The 23,824-nt window shown below is 33.1% G+C and overlaps 1 protein-coding gene across 3 annotated transcripts; it reads left to right on the top strand.

Annotated features, from left to right (window-relative positions):
* The first annotated feature begins 8,694 nt into the window (after positions 1-8,694).
* Positions 8,695-18,155, top strand: KU80 (Ku80 family protein). 3 transcript variants are annotated; one of them, XM_078310852.1, is made up of 13 exons: positions 8,695-8,852; positions 10,196-10,288; positions 10,572-10,623; positions 10,724-10,855; positions 12,931-13,070; positions 13,423-13,680; positions 14,058-14,344; positions 14,669-14,864; positions 15,663-15,869; positions 16,775-16,942; positions 17,090-17,443; positions 17,659-17,789; positions 17,890-18,155. In XM_078310852.1, the coding sequence occupies exons 1-13, from the start codon at positions 8,838-8,840 to the stop codon at positions 17,948-17,950; spliced, it is 2,094 nt and encodes a 697-aa protein (XP_078166978.1). In that variant the 5' UTR covers positions 8,695-8,837; the 3' UTR covers positions 17,951-18,155. The 3 variants fall into 3 exon arrangements, with proteins under 3 accessions (XP_078166978.1, XP_078166977.1, XP_078166979.1); XM_078310851.1 differs by having other exon boundaries at positions 15,660-15,869; XM_078310853.1 differs by lacking the exons at positions 8,695-8,852; positions 10,572-10,623 and having other exon boundaries at positions 15,660-15,869.
* Positions 18,156-23,824: the final 5,669 nt, after the last annotated feature.

The raw sequence follows: 23,824 nt of genomic DNA, 5'->3' as shown, positions 1-23,824 counted from the left end.
TTTATTAAATTAGGGAACAACTAATTTAAACTAGAATTTAGTTAATTAATGTTATTTTTTTATTTTGTATATGCGAAATGAGAACCTTATAATTGCAATAGATATCTTAAGCCGACTATTGTGAAGCTTTCGAAGACCAAACAGAATCTAAGGAGGAAATTTTATATATGTCCAGGATGCAATGAATGGATGGGCTGGTGTGACAACACTGCCAATTTGTGTAACGTAAGTTTAAATCCTCATATGCAGCAACCTTACAGACAAGTTGCAATATACCGAAATGAGGCAGAAGTATCTTCGATTCTCATCAAACAACTAGCAGTATTAATTGTGATTTGTGTGTTGATCTTGATTGTGATATGTTTTATTATTGTTTTGTTGCTTTATGTAAAGTAGTGGATTAAATGAGATGGGTGTCACAAGCTGTCCAAAATCCATGCAAAATATGTTCTTAAAATTAAATCATGTTTTGATCCCAACTCTTCGACAGTATATGAATGACACATAACAGTGCATTGTTGTTTGATCTCTTAGACAAACTCCTTTTGAATTAAGTGGTGGTTTGCGAAAGAGTTCAAACAACAATGTAAGTCCACTGTTGTGTGGCCATTTTTACACTGCCGAAGACTCGGGATTAAAACATGATTTAATGTTTAGAACATATTTTGCATGGATTCATGTTGGCCGGACAGCTTGTGATAAATTTCATTTTCTTTTGATTTTCACTATATTTTAGTAGACACTAAATTAATTTATAAGAACATAATCAATTATCTTGGTTAGGTTCCAAAGAAATGGGTCAAACTAACTTCCAACTAATAAAACATGTTCTTAAAATTAAATCATATTTTGATCCCAACTCTTCGGCAGTGTATGAATAACATACGACAGTGCATTGTTGTTTAATCTCTTACACAAACTCCCTTTGAATTAAGCGGTGATTTGCGAAAGAGTTTAAACAACAACGTAAGTCCACTGTCGTATGTCCATTTTTGCACTGCCGAAGACTTGGGATAAAACATGATTTATTGTTCAGAACATGTTTTATTAGTTGAAAGTTAGTTTGACCCATTTCTTTGTAACCTAGCCAAGATAATTGATAATGATCTTATAAATTTATTGTCTAATAAAATATAGCGAATTAATTAGTCAAATCAAAAGAAATTGTTGCATATATATGATGTGTTGTAATTGTAAATAAGGAGATGAATTGTATATATGGATGTTTATTTGAGTGTTCATGTTGCATATATGCACATGGTAACTTTTATATAGATTAATTGCACAATTAGATAAATTAGTGAATATTGCTTGCATGTACAATTCAATTGGTGTTGTCAAGCTCCGCGTATTGAATTATAGTGAACTCCAATATTAAAATTGACAAATCAATATGAAATATCAACGAAACATGTTCACATAAGGAGGGATCCACTTACGATTAACATTTGTTTACATTGTTTGTATGTTGCCTAAGAAATATTTATTTATAAGAAGATGAGGGATCCAATTACACCTTTTTTGGTGACACCAAATTACACTTTCAATTTTCAAAGTTTTTAAAGTTCAAATGGTCGATCTAAACCGTTCAACATAATTGATATATTAAAATGTGCTTGTAAATCAAATTTTACATTTTTTGAAATTTTTTACTTTTTATTAAGTATTTAACAAAATCGCTATATTCAGATCATTAAATTTTTATACCCATCTTAATAAATAGTAAAAAAATTCTAAAAAATGTAAAATTTAATCTGCAAGCACATTTTAATATATCCAACATCTTGAACGGTTTGGATTGATTGTTTGGACTTTGAAAATATAAAGTGTAATTCGGTGTCACCAAAAAAATGTGTAATTGGATCCCTCCTCTTATAAGAAGCATGCATCAAAAATATCAACAAATGTTAATTGCATGCACAACTCATTAACTTTTATGTGAATTAATTGTACAGTTACATAAATTAATTAGTAAATGTTGCTTGAATTGATGTGGATTAACTCGAATTTACATCATCTCCAATATTGCACAGGGAATCTTTTACAATAATGGATCTAGATCGTTCTTTTTAACTTGGCACGAATCACAAAGCCCAATCATACTACATTATAAAGTTGTCTAATAATTGATGTTAATGTTTATGTAACAAGTGAGTTTTAAGAAAAACTCGTACTACATTATAAAGTTGTCACTTAATGTAGTAATTCAAGATCCTATCATCTATAAAATGAACTCATTCGATTTATAAACTCAAGATAAGTAAACATTTACTAATCATAACCTTTAAGGAAATATTTTCGCTTCCTTAACTTTATGACTCTTGTCGTTTACTAAGAATCATTTTCTTAGCAAACTCTTTTTCCCAAGAGTCAAGCCTAGATCTTGATTTCTTGTTAAGCAAACTCATCTTATTTGGTCAACATGTTAGGTTAAATTATCTCCATAAAATAAATCAAGTGCCTCACACATGATTTACCAATGGCCTAATAATGTATCCTAACACATTCCACGATTTCCATAGATTGAAGAAACACTCATGCTAAATTCAATCTATAACTTAAGATGGAATAAAATGAGAAAGAAAAATTACTTAATTTTTAATGGGACTATATTTTGAATTTTAGCCGGCTAATTTGCTGGCAGCATTTTAGCCGGAGGTGCTGCCGGGTTTTTTTTTATTTTGTGATGTCCAAACAACAAATCCAAACCGTTAGATGTTTAATCTATATTATAATCTACTTGGAAACCAAATTTCACATTTTTTGGAATTTTTTTACTATTTATTAAGCTGGTTTGAAAACCGCTGATTTCAGTAAATTTCTGCAGCATTGAAATCAGCGGTTTTCAAACCAGCTTAATAAATAGTAAACAAATTTCAAAAAATGTAAAATTTGGTCTCCAAGTAGATTATAGTATAGATTAAACATCTAACGGTTTGGATTTGTTGTTTGGATATCACAAAATAAAAAAAAGGCCGGCAACACCGCCGGCAGCAAATTAGCTACTGCCTATATATATAGTTAGGCTGGGGTGCTATGGATAGCATAGTGGCCTCTATGCTACGGCTCAATATTCAAGTTTTCAAAATCCAAACGGTCGATCTGAACCGTTCATCTTATTCTCCATATTAATATCTGCTTGGAGACCAAATTTTACATTTTTCTGAATTTTTTTTACTATTTATTAAGTATTTTACAAAATTGTTGATCCAACGGTGGCTGGACAAAACAGTAAAACCGTTGGATTAGCGATTTTCAAAGTGGCTTAATAAATAGTAAAAAAATTCAGAAAATTATAAAATTTGGTCTCCAAGCAGATATTAATATGGAGAATAAGATGAACGGTTCGGATCGACCGTTTGGATTTTGAAAACTCGAATATTGAGCCGTAGCATAGAGGCCACTATGCTATCCATAGCACCCCAGCCTAACTCATATATATATATATATGAGTAAAGCTAGGGTGTGATGTGCTCACCAAGAGAGTTTGGTGAGCACAACTCCAAAAGTATATCGGATCGATGTCAAATGCCGAATCCAAACCGTTGAAATCCATGTACTTCATGAGTGATGCATATACATGCAAAATTTTGAAAGTTTCGAATTTATTTGCTACAAGGTCAAGCGGTCAAAGAAATAATAAAAATTGAATATATAAAATAACTTATAAATTAACATATAAAATGTTAATTTCTTTGACCGCTTGACTGTGTAGCAAATACACTCGAAACTTTCAAAATTTTGCATGTATATGCATCACTCATGAAGCACATGGATTTCAACGGTTTGGATTCGGCATATGAAATCGATCCGGTGAACTTTTGGAGTTGTGCTCACCAAATCCTCTTGGTGAGCACATCACACCCTAGCCTTACTCATATATATATATATATATATATATAGAGAGAGAGAGAGAGAGAGATGGGCTATGGTGCATTGCAATGCATGAACCCCCTTATGCATTGCACTATAAATCACAGATTTAAAGTCCAAACGACCGATCCGAACCGTTAGATGTTTAATCCATATTGAAATGTGCTTGGAGACCAAATTTTATATTTTTTGGAATTTTTTACTATTTATTAAGCATTTTTGAAAATTGCTGTTTTGCTGTGAACAGTAAAAAACAGTAAAATTTTCTAGACCATCAGATCAGCGACTTTCAAAATTGCTTAATAAATAGTAAAAAAATTCCAAAAAATGTAAAATTTGGTCCGCAAGCACATATTAATATGAAGAACAAGATGAACGGTTCGGATCGATCGTTTGGACTTTAAATCTGTGATTTATAGTGCAATGCATAAGGGGGTTCATGCATTGCAATGCACCATAGCCCATATATATATATATATATATATATATATATATAGTAAAGCTAGCGTGTGACATGCTCACCAAGAAAGTTTGGTGAGCATAACTCCAAAAGTATATCGGATCGACGTCAAATGTCAAATCCAAACCGTTGAAATCCATGTACTTCATGAGTGATGCATATACATGCAAAATTTTGAAAGTTTCAAGTTTATTTGCTACACGGTCAAGTGGTCAAAGAAATAAACATTTTATTATAAGTTATTTTATATATTCAATTTTTATTATTTCTTTGACCACTTGACCGTGTAGCAAATAAACTTGAAACTTTCAAAATTTTGCATGTATATGCATCACTCATGAAGTACATGGATTTCAACGGTTTGGATTTGGCATTTGACGTCGATCCGATATACTTTTGGAGTTATGCTCACCAAACTTTCTTGGTGAGCATGTCACACGCTAGCTTTACTCATATATATATATATATATTTATATATATATATAGAGGTTGGCTAAGATCAAAGTGGTAGTTTCTGAGATTTGGTGCTACCAATTCGTTTTTCAATTTTCAAAGTTCAAAACGGCAATCTGAACCGTTCATCTTGTTCTCCATATTAATATGTGCTTGGAGACCAAATTTTACATTTTTCTGAATTTTTTTGCTATTTATTAAGCCACTTTGAAAATAGCTGATCCAATGGTGACTTCTGATTTTACTGTTTTGTTAAGCCACCGTTGGATCAGCGATTTTCAAAGTGGCTTAATAAATGGTAAAAAAATTTAGAAAAATGTAAAATTTGGTCTCCAAGCACAATTTAATATGAAGAACAATTTGAACGGTTCGGATCAACGTTTTAAACTTTGAAAATTAAAAAACGAATTGGTAGTACCAAAGCTGAGGAACTACCACTTTGATCTTAGCTAACCTCTATATATATATATATATATATATATAGTACGGCTAACGCGCTTCCTCTAGCATATGGGCCGAAATGCTTCCGGTAGAAATTTAAAATTTCAAAATCCGAAAAGTCGATCTGAACCGTTCATCTTCTTCTCCATATTAATATCTGCTTGGAGACCAAATTTTACATTTTTCTGAAATTTTTTACTATTTATTAAGCCATTTTGAAAATCGCTGATCCAACGGTAGCTTCTGATTTTTACTGTTTGGTAAGCCACCGTTGGATCAGCGATTTTCAAAATGGCTTAATAAATAGTAAAAAATTTCAGAAAAATGTAAAATTTGGTCTTCAAGCAGATATTAATATGGAGAAGAAGATGAACGGTTCAGATCGACTTTTTGGATTTTGAAATTTCAAATTTTCACCGGAAGCATTTCGGCCCATATGCTAGAGGAAGCACGTTAGCCGTACTCTATATATATATATATATATATATATATATTAGAGTTAGGCTAGGGTGCTATGGATAGCATAGTGGCCTCTATGCTACGGCTCAATATTCGAGTTTTCAAAATCCAAACGGTCGATCCGAACCGTTCATCTTATTCTCCATATTAATATCTGCTTGGAGACCAAATTTTATAATTTTCTGATTTTTTTTACTATTTATTAAGCCACTTTGAAAATCACTAATCCAACGGTTTTACTGTTTTGTGCAGCCACCGTTGGATCAACAATTTTGTAAAATACTTAATAAATAGTAAAAAAATTCAGAAAAATGTAAAATTTGGTCTCCAAGCAGATATTAATATGGAGAATAAGATGAACGGTTCGGATCGACCGTTTGGATTTTGAAAACCCGAATATTGAGCCGTAGCATAGAGGCCACTATGCTATCCATAGCACCCCAGCTTAACTCTATATATATATATATATATATTCATATTCATATAATTGAATTTATTTTCACATAACTAACATGAAGTGTGCCTTATTGTATATAAAAAATACAATAATTTGGAATGAGATAGATGCATATGAAATTTTAATTACATGTGTTGCATATTACGTTTTAAATCCGCATATTCGGACCGCATATGTGACCGCATGCTCAAAACCACATGAGAGGGACTGCATGGTATTTTGAGCACGACTGCCGATTGCATAAGCATATGCAATCCATGCGGCCGCATTTTAAAACACTAATTCGTCCTAAAGTTTGATAGTTCGGTTCATACAGAGCGATGTGCTTCACACATTTTCTCCATCTGGTGGAAGGCTAGATCGACTTCGGCCTAGACAGAGAGGGCGTAGTTTGGCATCTTTTCATTCCACCTAAAGTGGTAGAGGGGTATTTTGTACAGCTTAATGTAGCCCAAAGTCAGAGCCGAAGTGACAAGTTCGGCCTGGGCTGATCTGCAGGTTGTGCAATTTCTTGTCTTGTTTTTCTCTGTTTTTTGCTTTTTAAGTACCTAATCTGCAATACACGTAAACTAATTAATGGCAGAATCCTCAATCTTTATATAAAAGCAAGGTATTGTGGCAATGTTTTCTAAGTAAAAGTGTAAAACCATATCAAAAAGTATATATAAATTTCACTTATCACTGTGTGGCATAATGTCATGCAAGAGATTGGATGCATATCCCTCCAAAGTCCAAAGATATCTCTCTAATTTCAAAGTTTCAAAAAGCAACGTATTAAAAAAAAAAAAAAGAATTTCATATATATATATATATGTCCCTCAAAAGTTTCAATATAACATATTTATCCCTCCAAAATTAATAATTACATATTTATTCTTCTAAATCATACAAATTCACATATTTGTTCAATCTAACTCTATTAACATATTAAATATCTCCAAAAATAATTAAATAATATTTTTTAAACTTAAAAAAAATTTACAGTATTAATTAACCATTATGCCCTTCGATCTCTTTAGTCCGTCTGAGTTCTCTTCTATGTAAGGCGCCAAACCTCCCTCGTCTCTTTTTCCAAACGCACCAAATTACAGATTTCTCCTTGCCTTCCTAAGTCGCATCCCCTCTCACAGATTTCTACCGCCTCTGGCTACTTTAATTTTTCATTTTCATTTGAAGAGAGAGGCAGGAAGTTTGACGCATTAGAGAGAAGAGAACTTAGACGGATTATAGAGACAAAAACGAATAGCATAATAATCAACATATTATTAATTAATACTGTAAAATATTTTTTTAATTTTTTAAAAATATTATTTAATTATTTTTGGAGATATTTGATATGTTATAGAGTTAGATTGAACAAATATGTGAGTTTGTATGATTTTTAACGATAAAGATGTAATTATTAATTTTGGAGGAATATGTAATATTGGAATCTTTGAGGGATATACATGAAATTGCAAAATAGAAACGAATCGCTGAATAATTCAGCAGCCCCTCACATTCAGATCGGTAAATTCTTCAGCATTGTGGTATCAATCGAAATTTGCGAAAATTGTTAGTACATGTTTTTATTTTTTTATTTTTATGCCATGAATAAAAAATCGGAAATTTGGGACCAATCCCAAAATTAAAATTTGTGCAATTATACAATAAAATAAATATTATTCTTTGTCATCATTTAATGCTGACAGATAATCAATAATTTAATATGTTTTTGAATATAAGGACTCCTATTAATGGTATTTATTTTCTTTTGATTAAATATTATTTTGTGAAATTTGAACTTGTATCATTCCGTAAAATAGCAAATTCCATCAACATTTGTCTGAGATTTTATAGTTCAATATGTTAATTGCTTGATTACGCAGATAAATTTTCTTGACTCGCCATAAATGAGATTTTTTTTTTTTAATACTTGGTACACTCTTTACTGGTTGAATAAAAAAAAATATATATATATATAGGATTTGGCTAATATGCTATGGGTAGCTAAGAGGCCTCCCGTGCTACGGCTCAATATTCGACTTTTTAAAATCCTAACGGTCGATCCGAACCGTTCATCTTGTTCTCCATATTAATATGTATTTGGAGACCAAATTTTACATTTTTTGGAAATTTTTTACTATTTTTTTAGATTTATTGAATATCGCTGTTTTTTATGGTCCAGATTTGTCTGAAAAACAACGATTTTCAATAAATCTAAAAAAATAGTAAAAAATTTCCAAAAAATGTAAAATTTGGTCTCCAAGCACATATTAATATGGAGAACAAGATGAACGGTTCGGATCGACCGTTAGAATTTTGAAAAGTCAAATATTGAGCCGTAGCACGGGAGGCCTCTTAGCTACCCATAGCACCGTAGCCAAGTCCTATATATATATATATTATACGAGTTCAAATGTAAGAGGGCCTATAGCCACAATAGATCCTGATAGCGGACCTTTCTAAAACAATCGCAATAACACAAAAAGTAAAGCATGTTTCCTTGTGAGTCCAAATTTACAAGAGGTTCCAAAACTTTTCTTTCGCTCTCTGAAAAGGCCCTTGCAGCCGCTTAAAAAGGCGGGAAGAATTGCGAGAGGAGAAGCCGAGAAGGGAACTCCCCCGCACGGATTGCTAGTCTTTGACTATCTTTCTCTCTCTCAATTGGTCTTAACTGTCTCTTTCTCCCCCTTTCGCTCTCTCTCTCCATTGATGGCTCGCAATAAGGTATTGCGATTTCTTAAACCCTAGCTTGTACTTTCTTCTTTTTTGCTACGGGTCGCACTTTACTCTTTTGTGAGTTTCTAACCGTGCTACTGAGTTTAAATGTTAAAATTGGTTTTGTTTAAATGCCTATAGTTGACGTGCTCAAATTTGAGAACTGTTTCAGTTTTATAACTTTCGATGGAGGTTTAGACACTGGTACCTGCTGACAATGTGGCTCTAGAGAGAGAGAGAGAGAGAGAGAGAGAGAGAGAGAGGGAGAGTCGAAGTTGAAGATTGTTGTAGCCTGGAAGCTAGTCATTAGCTCCTTTTTGTCTTCCTTGGGATTTGGGATTAGCAGTTTGATACTATTTACTGAAGGTTTTTTGAGGATTCTCTCAGAAGTTATTTCTCTCTTTGCCCATCTATCTATCTATCTCTCTCTCTCTCTCTCTCTCTATATATATATATATATATATATATATAGATATTGGCACTGCTGTTTAAGGATCCAATACTTAGAAAGTTCATTTATTAGAGATCTCACTTCTTCTTTTTCTTGTTGAAAAAGAAAAGATGTGAAACGCAGTGCCACCTGTTTTATTGCATTCATGAAACAACCTTTAATACATAGTATCAAATTACAACCCTGTATTTCTCCCTAACAATAGAGATTGCTATTAAAAGAGAGAAAGAACATCATAAATCATTACATATATTATATGTACAGAGACAGAGAGAGGAAAACAAGAGCATAAACAAGCAGTAGCTCAGTTCCCTTGCTCAAATTCAGCACATATTATTGATGCAAAAATCAAGTTGTTAATTATACTCTTCGAATGAAATGTATAATTGACAATTGGTCATCAGCAAGTGGTAGTGAACTTCATTCACGCAGTATAAGGGATGAGTAGACTGTATAATCCTATCTCCATTTTGTATACTGAAATTCTAAATACTTCCGGTTGGCATGTATGTACTGCAACAGTCAGATGAGTGCACCTAATATATATATTCATTATAAAGTGATCAACCAGTCAAGCAACCAGATTATACACCTGACACTGAGCACATAACAAATAATTGGCAGTGTCACCATTATTCTAGTCGGGCAATTTTGTTACATTTAAAAAGAAAAAAACTGTCATCCTTTCTCCTCATTGACGAGGAGATCAACAATGAGCTAGTGGGGCACGTTGACCTTTGATATTTCTAAAAGAAATTGAGTAAGTTGAGGGCATTGAATATTGTGCCTTGCTTTCTGAGGGCACCTGTGATATTCCTTGAATTGCAAGGGTGATATACATCACATATGGAATTCTGCAATGCAAATTTGATGATATCTTGTTCTTCTTTAAAAACTGTAGGAAGCATTGGTCTTGCTAATTGATGTTGGCCCATCTATGCATGGAGTACTTCCAGAAATAGAGAAGGTGTGCTCGCTTCTGATGCAAAAGAAGGTAAGTCGCGACCCAAGATAAAACAATTCATTCGTTTTAGTTTCAGGTTCTCAATCGAAGCCTGTACCAATTAAAATTTTGTTTGGTACCTGTTCAACCAGATAGATTGTTCAGTTGACTACAGTATTTTGCGTTCTTTCATTATAATTTTATGTTGGATTTCTCATGTATTGTTTTACTATTGAACCTACAATTCTTGTTGTATATTATACCAGAACAAAATCCACCTTTACTTGAAAACATTTATGTATTGATTATTACATTGGTTACTGTTTGTTTGTAGTTGATATATGGGAAGTACGATGAAGTAGGGATTGTGCTCTTTGGAACTGATGGTAATTGACTGTTTCGAGTTGATTCTGTGCCTAGCTTAAAAGCATGTTATTTATGCTGTACTAACACAAACATGCTTTTTTGTTTGTAAAAATAATGAAGAAACTGAAAACGAGCTATCAATTGAAGTTGGAGGGTACGAGCATGTATCGGTCTTACGCAAAATCAAGGTCGTTGATGGAGATGCTATTGAAATCATACAAAATATCAAGAGAGGCACTTCTCGCGGTGACTGTATCCTTTATTTGGGAAGTATTTATGCACGAACAATATGTATATTAACAACTTCTTGCATACACCTCTTGAATATGAAAGAGTTCATTTGCATTCATGATCTCCTGATTTGTCTAAACTGCTCAAATTGTCCTTCTTTTCTTTCTCGTTTATGATAGATATGCAAACCGGGGGGGGGGGGTTGTTGTAGAAGGAAACGGTACCTAAAATAGTTCTCAATTTTTGAGAGGTATATATGATGCTTCGCTTTTGCAGTATCATATTTGATGTTTTGGTAATTTATACTGGGTATGGCAGATTACCTCTTTATGATTGTTATCCTTGTAGTAAGGTGGTTCTAGAAAAAACTAAAGAATATCTCATTTGCTGATTTTTAACGGTTCAAGGGCCAGGTATGACAATTAATTGTTTCAGGGTAGAAATATGGACTCAGAACCTTTTTCCCTCTCATGGTGATTCAGTTGAATTGCTTGTTAATATGGGTGAAAACAGATTGGAAATGGAGCATATAGTGGTAAAACCATGTCTGTATCCGTTTTTATTTTCCAGATACGGATACAGATCGGATCGGATCGGATATTTATTAAAAAATACTAAAGTTCATAATATTTATCTAATTATAATGGTGAATAAGATAATTTTTTTCATAATTTATATTAAACTATGAGTATGTCTAAATTGTTACCGGTAGCACTTCGACCTAAGTGCTTACGGGGTCAAATTTTAGTATTTGATGTTCAAACAACAAATCCAAACCGTTAGATGTTCAATCTATATTAAAATGTGCTTGGAGACCAAATTTTACATTTTTTTACTATTATTAAGCCGGTTTGAAAACCGCTGTTTTTATTAAATTTCTGCAGCATTGAAAAACAGCGGTTTTCAAACCAGCTTAATAAATAGTAAAAAAATTCCAAAAAATGTAAAATTTGGTCACCAAGCACATTTTAATATAAATTGAACATCTAACGGTTTGGATTTGTTGTTTGAACATCAAATACTAAAATTTGACCCCGTAAGCACTTAGGTCGAAGTGCTACCGGTAGCAATTTAGCCATACTCATTAAACTATATGGTATATATATACTATTCGGATACGGATAATTAAAACCATATATGTATCCCTATCCACACGGATATTCAGATACAGATATCTGTATCTAATTTTTCGAATACGGATTGGATATTATCCGCTCCGTTTTCACCCCTATTTGTTAAGCATGGGATATATTACTGTGTATGGCCCCTCAATTTGTTCCAAAATTATTAACCTGCCGCTACTTTTTTCCTTGCATCCAGAGAAAGCTCATCAGAAAGGATGGTAATTTTGTCATATTTTTAAAAATGATGAGCAAGGGAGTACATATTAGCTTTCATGTATATTAATGGTATGCTGAAATCATCTTCAGTGTGTACTGGTGTGTATATAATTTACAAGAGGGATCCAATGCCAAAGATTTTGGTGCCTAATCGTTACGAATAAGATTAAACTCAATTAATTTTTTTTTGAACTTCTAAATAACAAAACTAATTCATCATATATTTTATACATAAAATATGCTATGTGCACACAAAATGTTCTTTGACTTCATTTTGGTACGTATTAAGAGCTAACAAAGTAATATCTCCTACTATTAGTAGCTGCTTCTAATGAATTTTCACTAAACAATGGAGACAGCAAGAAACAGCAAGTAGAAAAAGAAAACCTTATTTTCAATTCTATCACTATTGATTGATCTCCTCTAGTTTTGCCATCGGGTTTTCCTTCTGTCTGAAAATTATGCTGGTTCTCTCCTTCCACATATTCCAGGTGGATCTCACAAATAAAGAGTCCCAGAGTCTTGTTGATGGCAGTAACTTGGATCCTTCATTTTTCAATTAGCATTCAAGTTTTTTTATGCTTTTTATAGCTGCATATGAACTACCTCGCTCCCCCAAAAGCCCCCCATCATTATCATCAAACCTAGTATTTATGATATTGATATCCCTAGCCCTCAAGTCTTATCAAGTTTACACAATGTTGTAAAGGTTTTGAGGCATCATTTTTTTATCATTATTACCTTGACCTAGACCAGTTATTGATGCAATCGTGGTTGGGATCGACATGCTCATAAAGAAATACGGTGCTACGAACAAGGGTAAGCACCGCATATGCGTCATAACTGATGCACGGTTCCCGATAAAGATGCCTTATGAGGGAACTAAGGGGGAGCAGGTATTGCAGTCAGAATCTATTGGCAATTCTGTTCTTGAGTAATTTCTTGTACCTACAAGTTTGAATAGATTCATTATATTTTATGATACAGTGCTAGATACAGCACTGTCTCCATTTTTTAGTTTATCTTAAACTTCCAATTCAATTCTTTTCAGCGTAAATTATTTGAATCTCTACCCATCCATATATTTCAAAAGATCAAGAATGCTAGGGGAAGAAAATATCTTACTTTAATGTGCTTTTATTTGGGATCAGTGGACTTTCTGATGTACAAGGATAATTTGCATCAATTTAGAGACTGTTTAAATCAGCTATTGGCTATTTACAAATGAGAATTTTGATTCGTTATCAGGTTGATGCAATCTCAGAACAAATGAAGGAACATGGAATCAAGTTGGAGAGCATCATTTTTAGGGAATCCCAGGTTGTACAGGATGAGGTCACTGAGGAGAATGACCGCTTGCTCTGCCAGTTTGCAAAGAGGACAACGACTAGAGTGGTGCATGTGGATAGCCCAACATCCCTTCTGGGGGCACTCAAGACCAGGAATGTGGCACCTGTCACAGTTTATAGGGGTGACTTGGAAATCAGCCCCAACTGCAAAATCAAGGTCACAGTTCCATACTTATGAACAGACCCAGGATATTTTTATTGGATTTCATTACAGATGGTTAAGATACCATTTAACTATTGATTTGGTCCTTGCTTTGCAACTTCCTTTTTGTTTATTCTGGTTCTTGTTGGTGTTTGATTGCTCCGTGGAGGCTGGGTGGAAGCTAAGTTAAATTACAGCATTATCTGCAATGCTTGACTTACTTTGAACTTGAATTGCACAACTGAGGGCAGTGCTAAATTTAGGTCCTAATTGTAAACTATTGCGAAAATAACAATCGTGGGCTTTTCCCCCTTCTCTATTAGAATTAATATGTTTTCCAATTTCTTACATGTGTATATGTTTGTATGTCTATGTATTTTCTTTTTGTATAGGTATGGGTGTATAAGAAAACTTCTGAAGAGAAATTTCCAACTTTGAAAAAGTTCTCTGACAAGGCACCCCCGACAGACAAATTCGCAACCCATGAGGTCAAAGTAGTATTTGAGTACAAGAGCATGGTTGAGCCTGATAAGGTTGTGCCTCCTGAACAAAGGGTCAAGGGGTACCGGTATGGTCCCCAGGTGGTACCAATGGCATCTCATGACTGGGATTCTATTCGGTTCAGGCCTGAAAAGGGTGTCAAGCTTTTAGGATTTACTGATGTCTCCAATGTCTTAAGGTATGTTTGTGTGAGCTGTTATTGGTAGGATCTATAAGCAGTACCAAGTATTACTCACAGTGGTAATTAACCGCATACCTGATCCATAATACCTACCATCCACTATTCCACTGGCATAATCAACATGATTTGGAGGTAAAATAGACCCCCAATATGATACTGGTGTACTGCTATGCTAATCGGGTGCTATTCTCTCAGATCGTGTACTGTTATGAACCACCCAGCATACCAATATTGTACCATTATTCCTAGAATGGAATGTGACTCTATTGCATTTTTATATTTTTCTCTTTTTGTTGACTTGCTAACTTGGCCTTTTGGAAGGCACTATTACATGAAAGATGCGTACTCGTTCATCCCTGAGCCAAAAAACAATAGGGCAATAGTTGCTGTATCAGCCATAGCACGGGCTATGAAGGAGATGAATAAATGTGCAATATTAAGGTGCGTGTGGAGACGAGGTCAAGGGAATGTTGTTATTGGGGTGCTCACACCAAACATCTCTTCAGTGGATAATATCGTGAGCTTGTCTTCATCTTTTGTGATCACTACAAATTATTTTCTTTTGACACAGATTATTATCATTGGTGTTGGAATGGACAAGCATATCAGTGGTTTTATAGAGTTTGTTCAATTTTGGTTTTCTACATGGAGTTAGGCTGGGGTGCTATGGATAGCATAGTGGCCTCTATGCTACGGCTCAATATTCGAGTTTTCAAAATCCAAACGGTCGATCCGAACCGTTCATCTTATTCTCCATATTAATATCTGCTTGGAGACCAAATTTTATAATTTTCTGAATTTTTTTACTATTTATTAAGCCACTTTGAAAATCGCTAATCCAACGGTTTTACTGTTTTGTGCAGCCACCGTTGGATCAACAATTTTGTAAAATACTTAATAAATAGTAAAAAAATTCAGAAAAATGTAAAATTTGGTCTCCAAGCAGATATTAATATGGAGAATAAGATGAACGGTTCGGATCGACCGTTTGGATTTTGAAAACTCGAATATTGAGCCGTAGCATAGAGGCCTCTATGCTATCCATAGCACCCCAGCCTAACTCTTCTACATGCTCGTTCTTCACGAGTCAAGAAGAAGCACCAAAAGAGAGAAAAAAAAAACTGGTCCAACTGGAACTTTTCTATATTGTATGATACATGACTTGAGTCACGGACACATACCTTTACCCGTTATTGTTAATCATTGTTTAGACCTCTTTGTGTCTTGTACATCATCATAACATTGCCATTACTGCTTGAAGTTTTTTATATTATAATTTTTAATTCAGCTAACTGATCTTCATTTATATAAGCAGCCAGATTCGTTCTACTTCAATGTACTTCCATTTGCAGAGGACTTGAGGGAGTTCCAGTTTCCGTCCTTTGACCATCTCTCTGCAGCATGGCAGCCAACTACAGAACAGCAAGAAGCAGCCGATAATTTTGTTCTAGGCCTCAACCTCGCACCCCCGGGGAGGGAGGAGATCTTGCCACCTGAATACACACCAAATCCTGTTTTGGAGGTAGTGTTTGCTGTCTGCTACCCCAAATTGTGCAATTTAGCGAAACCTTATAGAAATTACAACATTGATCCTTGGCTTTAAAAGCCTCAACTTATCTCAATATTTGCTCAGTCATAGTCAAGTAACATGCCAATTTCACCCCCCATATGACCTAGAGTTGTGTGATAAAGCTTCCATAGAACCATCCTACCCCACTCCCCACATTAAAGAACAAAAAGAAGATCATTTGCTATTGTGTATTATGCTTAATTTATTCTAAATTTATCAAATACAATTAACACCGCCTTTGCAGTTTTTTTCTCAAGTACACTTCTGTTTCCTTGGTGCTTGTTTGGCACAGAATGGAATAGAGGGATAGAAGAGCATTGAAAATTGTGTCTTTCCACACTATTTAAATCATGCTCGGCCAGCATGAAATAATGGAATAGTGGTTATGGTCCTATTCCAGACCATGAAAAAGGCACTCTTCCTCTATTCCATACCCCTGTAATAGTGAAGACTGAAGACTATATTTCATGTATAGGGACTAAAGTGCAAAAAGGAGGGGTTTAACTGCAATTATTTATTTCAATTCTATTTTTTTTAACAATTTCACTCAATTCTAATCCTGTTCGGCACCTATTCAAAAAGAAGCCCTTGTTTCTTAGCAAAATTATCCTGAAGATTTTTAACTGTGGACCTGCATTAGCCTCAATTTACCTTCATTTGGACAGTCATATTCTTAACAGGTTAAGTAAAAAAATAGATTTATAAGGCAAATGTGCTTTTATTATACAATGTTTCTGCTTTTATGTCTTTCATATGTATCAATCATTTTCCAGTCTTGATCTTGCATATTGTGGAAAAAGGAAGATTTATTTCATTTCTAATTGATATTTCTTTAACGGTTTAACCACATCTCGAAGAGGTTTTACCGGTTTCTCGACTTGAAGTCAAAGCAACCAGATGCCAATGTACAACCGCTCGATCCAGCTCTTAAGAGAATTACCGAACCCGACCCAGATCTCCTTTCTCTTCATCTCCCCTTGCTTGAAAACTTGAGCAAAAGTTTTGAGCTGCGGGAGAATCCAAAGGTTGCTTCTCTCTTTCTTTACTTTTTACTGTTAATTAAAATCGGTCTTGTTGGTGATGCCATAGATTATGTACAATTATTATTTTCTCTGCCAAGCCAAGCTTGATTTCTTTCCAGAAATGATTTTTTTTTTTAAACTTGCACCTAGAAAAAGAGAACTTCTAAACTAGCATGGAGGCCAGGGAACCCAACTAATCAAGAAATAGAGGCAGGCCCTGCTGGCAGTCAGAATGCAACAACCTCTAGTAACAATTTAAATATAGAAGGTCCTAGCACTTCTGATGCATCTCTAACTGATGTTGAAATTGGAGATTTGAATCCGGTGGAGGATTTTGAGGCTATGATGGCAAGAAGAGACGACTCGAAGTGGGTACAAGTAGCAATCAAACAGATGAAACGTTATGTAAATGACCTTCTAGAGAATTCGGTTGACGGGGATGGTTCTTATGATAAAGCAATAGATTGTCTGAAGGCGTTGCGTAAAGGTTGCATAATCGAGCAGGTATCCCTTTTTGACATGCCTGGTCGATGAATTGCAAATTTAGCCTTTACTGCTCAATTGTGAAGCTTCAGTTTATCTCTCAAGCATGTGCAAATAGATAATAACAAATTAAGAACCCACGAAACAAAAATAAAAGAACAAGTAAAAAAATTTCCATACAAATTATACTGTTAAGGGAAGCTTATTACTGAGTGCTAAATATCATTAATTCTTAGGAGCCAAACGAATTCAATAAATTTCTGAAGGACCTGTATGAAAAATGGAGAGCTACCTCTCTTGCAAGTTTCTTTGGGCTGCTTTGTTCTAAAGGCATCACACTAATTAGCAAAGAAGAGGCAGCTGATAGGTTCGAAATCTTATATCTTTTATTTATCAGCATCAATCTGCCCTTCTAATATTGGAAATTAATACTTGGTTTGTGTGTGTGTGTGTGTGTGTGTGTGCAGTGATGTGACAGAAGAGACAGCAAAGAGTTTCCTTGTCACAATTGAAAATGAATCTCAGTGACCGAATTATGCTCACAACTTAGATTTGCATTTTTACCCATGAAAATTTAGAATCCGTCTCCATCCTGTATTTTTTTTTGTTAGTGGGTAAAAATGCAACCTAGTTTGTATACAGAAAGTCTAATCCAACTGGGCTTTCTTTCTGACTAAACATTAAACATCAGTTTAATCCAACTGCGCCTCCATTATTGGATTGCTAATTTTCATGCGTTTTTGTGAAGTCAATTCTTTTGATACATTCAATTCATTTAAAGTCTTTTTTTTTTTTACTGTTTTTTCCCATGTCAATCTTGGCATCTCATCTCTTCTTGTTTTCCGAAACAGTTTATAATTTCGGTACGCATCGGTGTCTCGAAAGACCTTTGTTGGAGATGTCCAAACTATCTTAAGCAGTTTTGGACAAAGTTCTCTTTAATCGGTGCTACTCTAAGCATATCACATATGCATTTCTGCTACATTTATTTTTGGAAAAATTGGTTATTTGCCACTCCAAAATCTTAAAATTTGAAAAATATCATTTCGAAATTAGAAATCATTCTAATGCTACTTTAAATTTAGTTAATTTTTAATTTTGTTACTCTAAATAATTAATGACTAAAGTATCCTCCCGTGGACTCTTCCTCTCCATCCAACATTTACCCTACCCACTACCAGTTCTTTCCCTAATATCGAGATATTGCTTCAAGTGACTAATGCGTTTCCTTTCTGAAAGAAAAGATTAATTAACAAATCTCTTTTCACAGAGATAATATAGAAGAAAAGCAGAGGATGGCAGCTGCTTAAAATATGCAAACCCAACTTAATTTATAATAATAACAAGACTATTCTACTGTATTTCCCTAATACCTTACAAATTTCTCTAAGGCAAAAAAGGGACAATTTATTCACGATCTCACAAGTGCAACAACTAAAATAAAATCATATAAATCTTCTTTATAATTTAGATAGAGATTAATATATCAAATTTGATACAATTTAAATAGATAGCCGTAAATTAAATTGTATCCAACTTGATGCACAACCTATCTACAATTTTATATTTTTTAGGTTTGACAACAAAGAAAATGGTAAATGCATAAAGCAAATTCAGATTACTTTAAAATCACTAATCTTTTTGTAAAGATAGATTAAAAAATAGATAAAATTAGATAGGGCTTTGCAAGAGAACCATTTCTCCACATGACATTCCAAATGCCTGTGGCTGTAATAAGCATATACCTAATCATGTATGACCATCATAATCAGATAATTCCATGCTACATGCTAAAAGCATACATAACAATAACATATAAAAGTAGCACTTCAGATGAATAGCTCTCAAGGACACAGCATATAAAAGCAATTGAGAAAACAGAGCATCAGAGCAGTTTCACATAATAACAAGAATTAGATGGATTGCTTCTTGGGGCAAAATTAAAGCAATAACTAAGGAGCAGAAGCAGAAAACTGAACATGGAAAAGAACGAAACCACAAGTCATTGAAGCTATAAGTGTTCAGTGAAAACAAAATGTGATAACTAGAAAACAAAAAAGAGATCAAAGTTTCATCTAAGTTTATGACCTGAATCACATACTCTCTATACATACATTCCTTTTCCCTGAATCTAATGTTTCCCTCTCAATTCCCTTAAATCTGTCTCTCTCAACTGTTTATTCACACCACAAACCGGATGGAGAGGAAGAGCCCATAAGAGGTTATTTTAGTCATTAATTATTTGCAGTGGCAAAATTAAAATTAACTAAATTTAGAGTGACATTAAGATGATTTTTAATTTCGGAATGATATTTTTCAAATTTTAAGATTTTGGAGTGACAAATAACTAATTTTTCTTTTATTTTTTAAACTTGTCTTTTAGTAATTCAACATTATGCATCATGCAACATCACAAGCTTGATTGCCGTATAGTAGAACTTATCTTTTAACTTTTGTAGGACTTTTCATTTCACCAATCTATTTAATATTGTAAATATAATTTTATTTAAATTAAACTTGTGGTTTTACTTTTGTCACTACTGTTCTCTTTCTAAATAGTTTTTATAGACAGGAAGTTTGATGAAACACAATTTTGCCAGTGTTGGAAAGAAGATGCGAATTGCCGGTTCAATTGTGCAACTTTTGCAAATCATGCCTACCTTTTCCCAAAGGAAAATCTATCTCGTATCTTCCAAAATCATTTCGAGCAATATTGCGATGTCAATTCTGCAAGCATGTTCCAGTAGTCTCCAGACAATGATAGATTTGACCGACAGGTATGAATATCTCATGGACCCACAAACTATTCTATTCTTAGGCGAACATCTTGGAAATATCAAGTGGCAACATCCATCTCGTCTGACAAGGATGTGAGAGTGCCTAACTTTAAATAAATAAATATAGAGAGAATGGCTAAATTGCTACCGGTAGCATTTCGACTTAAGTGTTTACGGGATTAAATTTTAATATTTGATGTTCAAACAACAAATTCAAATCGTTAGATATTCAATCTATATTAAAATGTGTTTGGAGACCAAATTTTACATTTTTTGAAATTTCTTTACTATTTATTAAGCTAGTTTGAAAACCGTTATTTTTATTAAATTTCTGCAGCATTAAAAAAAAAGTGGTTTTCAAACTAGCTTAATAAATAGTAAAAGAATTTCAAAAAATGTAAAATTTGGTCTCCAAGCACATTTTAATGTAGATTGAACATCTAACGGTTTGAATTTGTTGTTTGAACATCAAAAATTAAAATTTGATCCTGTAAGTACTTAGGTCGAAGTGCTACCAGTAGCAATTTAGCCATACTCTCTCTCTCTCTCTCTCTATATATATATATATATAGGAAAATGCTAATATGTTATGCGTAGCATAGAGGACCTCTGTGCAACGGCTCAATATTTGAGTTTCTAAAATTCTAACGGTCGATCCGAACCATTCAACATGATCTTCATATGAATATGTACTTGCTTACCAAATTTGACATTTTTTAGAATTTTTTTACTATTTTTTTAGATAGGTAGAAAATCACTTGATCTGAAAATTATGCACCATTCAAGTCAAGTGATTTTCTAAATATCTAAAAAAATAGTAAAAAAGTTCTAAAAAATATAAAATTTGGTTTGCAAGTACATATTCATATGGAGAATATGTTGAACGGTTCGGATCGACCGTTAGGATTTTGAAAGGTTTACGATTGTATATATTTTGGAAGGTATACGATTGTATTAACTATTAAGAAGAAAAATAATTACAACCAGGAGTACCCGATTTAGCCTCATTATCATTATCATTATTATTAAATCAGATTGATTCATGATAAATTTAGATAAACTGAATATAAGTTTTGTAAAGTGAATAATAACACTTATATTTAATGATAAAGTATATATGTTAATTAATTCAGTTTAGAACATGATCAAGTCTCTTTACAAATAATTTTTTGGTCTTTTGACCCCTTCACTATTAACTTTTCAGGTTATGCGCTGATCAAACTATTTTAACAGTATAAACTAAGTACTTATGTTGTCAAAATAAACAATAAATGTGGTAACAGTAATATTTAGCAATAAAGATATTTATGTACCGACTTCCGACAATTTATATGGGGAATTATTTGATCTTTATCATTGTATGAGAATCAGAAGACTTTAGAGCTTAGAAGTATTTATGTAATCTCTTTGATGTGAAAGCTTCGGTTGTGGTGTTCAGTAAAACCAATTATTGCGCATGACATACATAATACTCCCTGAATAAAATGGAGAGACAAGATAGCGTAATCGGACTTTTCTTCTCAAATTCCAAACTACAAAACAAATAATAGGTGATGTGCGTTGGTCAAATGACATTTCTAAAATCCAGAACACTTGATTTTACGGGTTCCACTTTGTAAAGGACCTCTTTATAAAAAAATATTTTTTTTATTTATAGAAATTTATTAAAAATGATATAGAAAAACAGATAGATTTATTGAATATTTTGATTCCATATAAGAATTCGGTTCTTTTAGACAGTTCTAAATGAATCGAATTAATAATTCGATTTATTTAGAAATATAATGGGACTATTTTTTTCTATATTATTTTTAAGGAAGCCGATAACAGTACTTGCGCTACAGTATTTGCACTATATCTCCAGGGGGATCACCGAAAATTAAATGTAAAAAAATATTTTTTTGTGGAGATCGCAAAAACTCCACAATTCTAATTTTTTTTCTAAAGTATTAATATCTATGCACGGAAGTATTTATAGCTATAAGATGAACAATTATTTATTGTGCGGGTACTGTAGCGCGAAGATAATAGTAACCGCATCACTGTACCCGTGGGAGGACCACCAAAAATTAAATGCAGAAAGATAACTTCGGACTGTAAAATCTCCACAATTTTAATTTTTTTTCATATTATTAATATCTACGTAATATTTTCTTTCAAATAAGATCCATGATGACATACTTTCAGACTCGTCGTCACGCAAGTATTTATACCTCGCCGTACAAGTATTTATACCCATACTTGTAACTTGTAAGTATTTTTTACATATGATACTGAAAGTATTAATATTTAAGTATCGAAAGTATTTATATTTATACATTGAATATTTATACGTATGAGGTCAACTATTTTTGTTAGAGGAAGGCTGATGCGGAGATGATTGGAGAACTCGAAAAAGGATAATTATAACAAGTCACGCATCAAAGTATTAATATCTAATCTTCTAAGTATTTTTTTACATATAACACTGAAAGTATTTTATAACTACGAAGGTATACATATCTAAGTATTTTTTACATATAACACTGAAAGTATTAATATTTAAGTACTAATAGTATTTATATCTATGCATTTGAAGTATTTATTTATATGAAGTCAATTATTTTTGTTAGAGAAAGGTTGACGCGAGAACTAGTGCGGAGATTGTAAAATAAAAACTATATAATTAGTGGGGACCATAGAGAAATGATGCTGGAATTTTAGAATAATAATTAGTGGGAATCATAATATATTATTTCTCTGAGTGCGGATACTGTAGCACTATTACTGTAGCGCAGATACTAAAATAATTATTCTATTTTTAATTATTTTTTATAAATAAAAAAATTTGCATAAGAAAATAAACATAAATAAATAATTCTATACTGTTAATGTTAATGTTTCTTCTCCTTACCAAACCAAGAGTTATTTCATGTGTACCTCTCAAAAAAATTGAAGTTACGTGCATTTCATTATTCATAGACTTTTCAGCATCCTACTTTCCAATTTGGATGATTGGTCTGTTGGGATTTCATGTGTATATACATGGTGAGAATTTTAAATTTTTTCTATCATCACTTGGCTCAATACACAACAGATCTCATTTATATGTCAATTACAAGCAATATTATGTTAAAAAAAATTCTTCTAGCGTCTCATGTTCTTCAAATAAAATAAAATAAATTTATTTCTCACATAAGATGAGATAAGAATTCATACCTAAAGAGATTGTCAAATCTCTTGTTAGGAAAGTCAATTTCCGTTCTAGATCTCTTGGAACCACCATTCTCTTGAAAGCACCTCTTGGTTCACCTTGAACATAAACAACGAACTACCACACCTCTTAGATAGATGGATGTGAAGTTCAAGGCTTAGATACAACCACCTCTTGATCTTTAAATCAACAAACTATTTGATTTCTTGGTGGCTAAACCTAATAGGAGAAGATGAGATAGCAAGCTTCTCAACTTTCGGCCAAGGAGAAGAAGAAAAATGGCTGCTGAAAATTGGTCAATTTTAGCTACGTTTTTGGCAGAAATATTAGCCTAATTTTCCTTAATTACACCTTCTTTAATAGGCAAGGGTTAGGGCAATATTTGTGTAAGGTTTTAAATTAATTACACAAATGCCACTAACCTTGTTTAGT

Source organism: Carex rostrata, chromosome 11 (genome assembly GCF_964058835.1).
Source record: "Carex rostrata chromosome 11, lpCarRost1.2, whole genome shotgun sequence".
In the NCBI taxonomy this organism is placed as follows: Eukaryota; Viridiplantae; Streptophyta; class Magnoliopsida; order Poales; family Cyperaceae; genus Carex; species Carex rostrata.
The sequence above is the reverse complement of the archived record's forward strand: the minus strand, read 5'-3'. Positions and strand labels throughout refer to the sequence as shown.

Coding starts and splice junctions, on each gene's coding strand:
- KU80 (XM_078310851.1), top strand. Junction 13,681..14,057: donor GCCCCAACTGCAAAATCAAG/GTCACAGTTCCA, acceptor CTTTTTGTATAG/GTATGGGTGTATAAGAAAAC. Junction 14,345..14,668: donor GATGTCTCCAATGTCTTAAG/GTATGTTTGTGT, acceptor GCCTTTTGGAAG/GCACTATTACATGAAAGATG.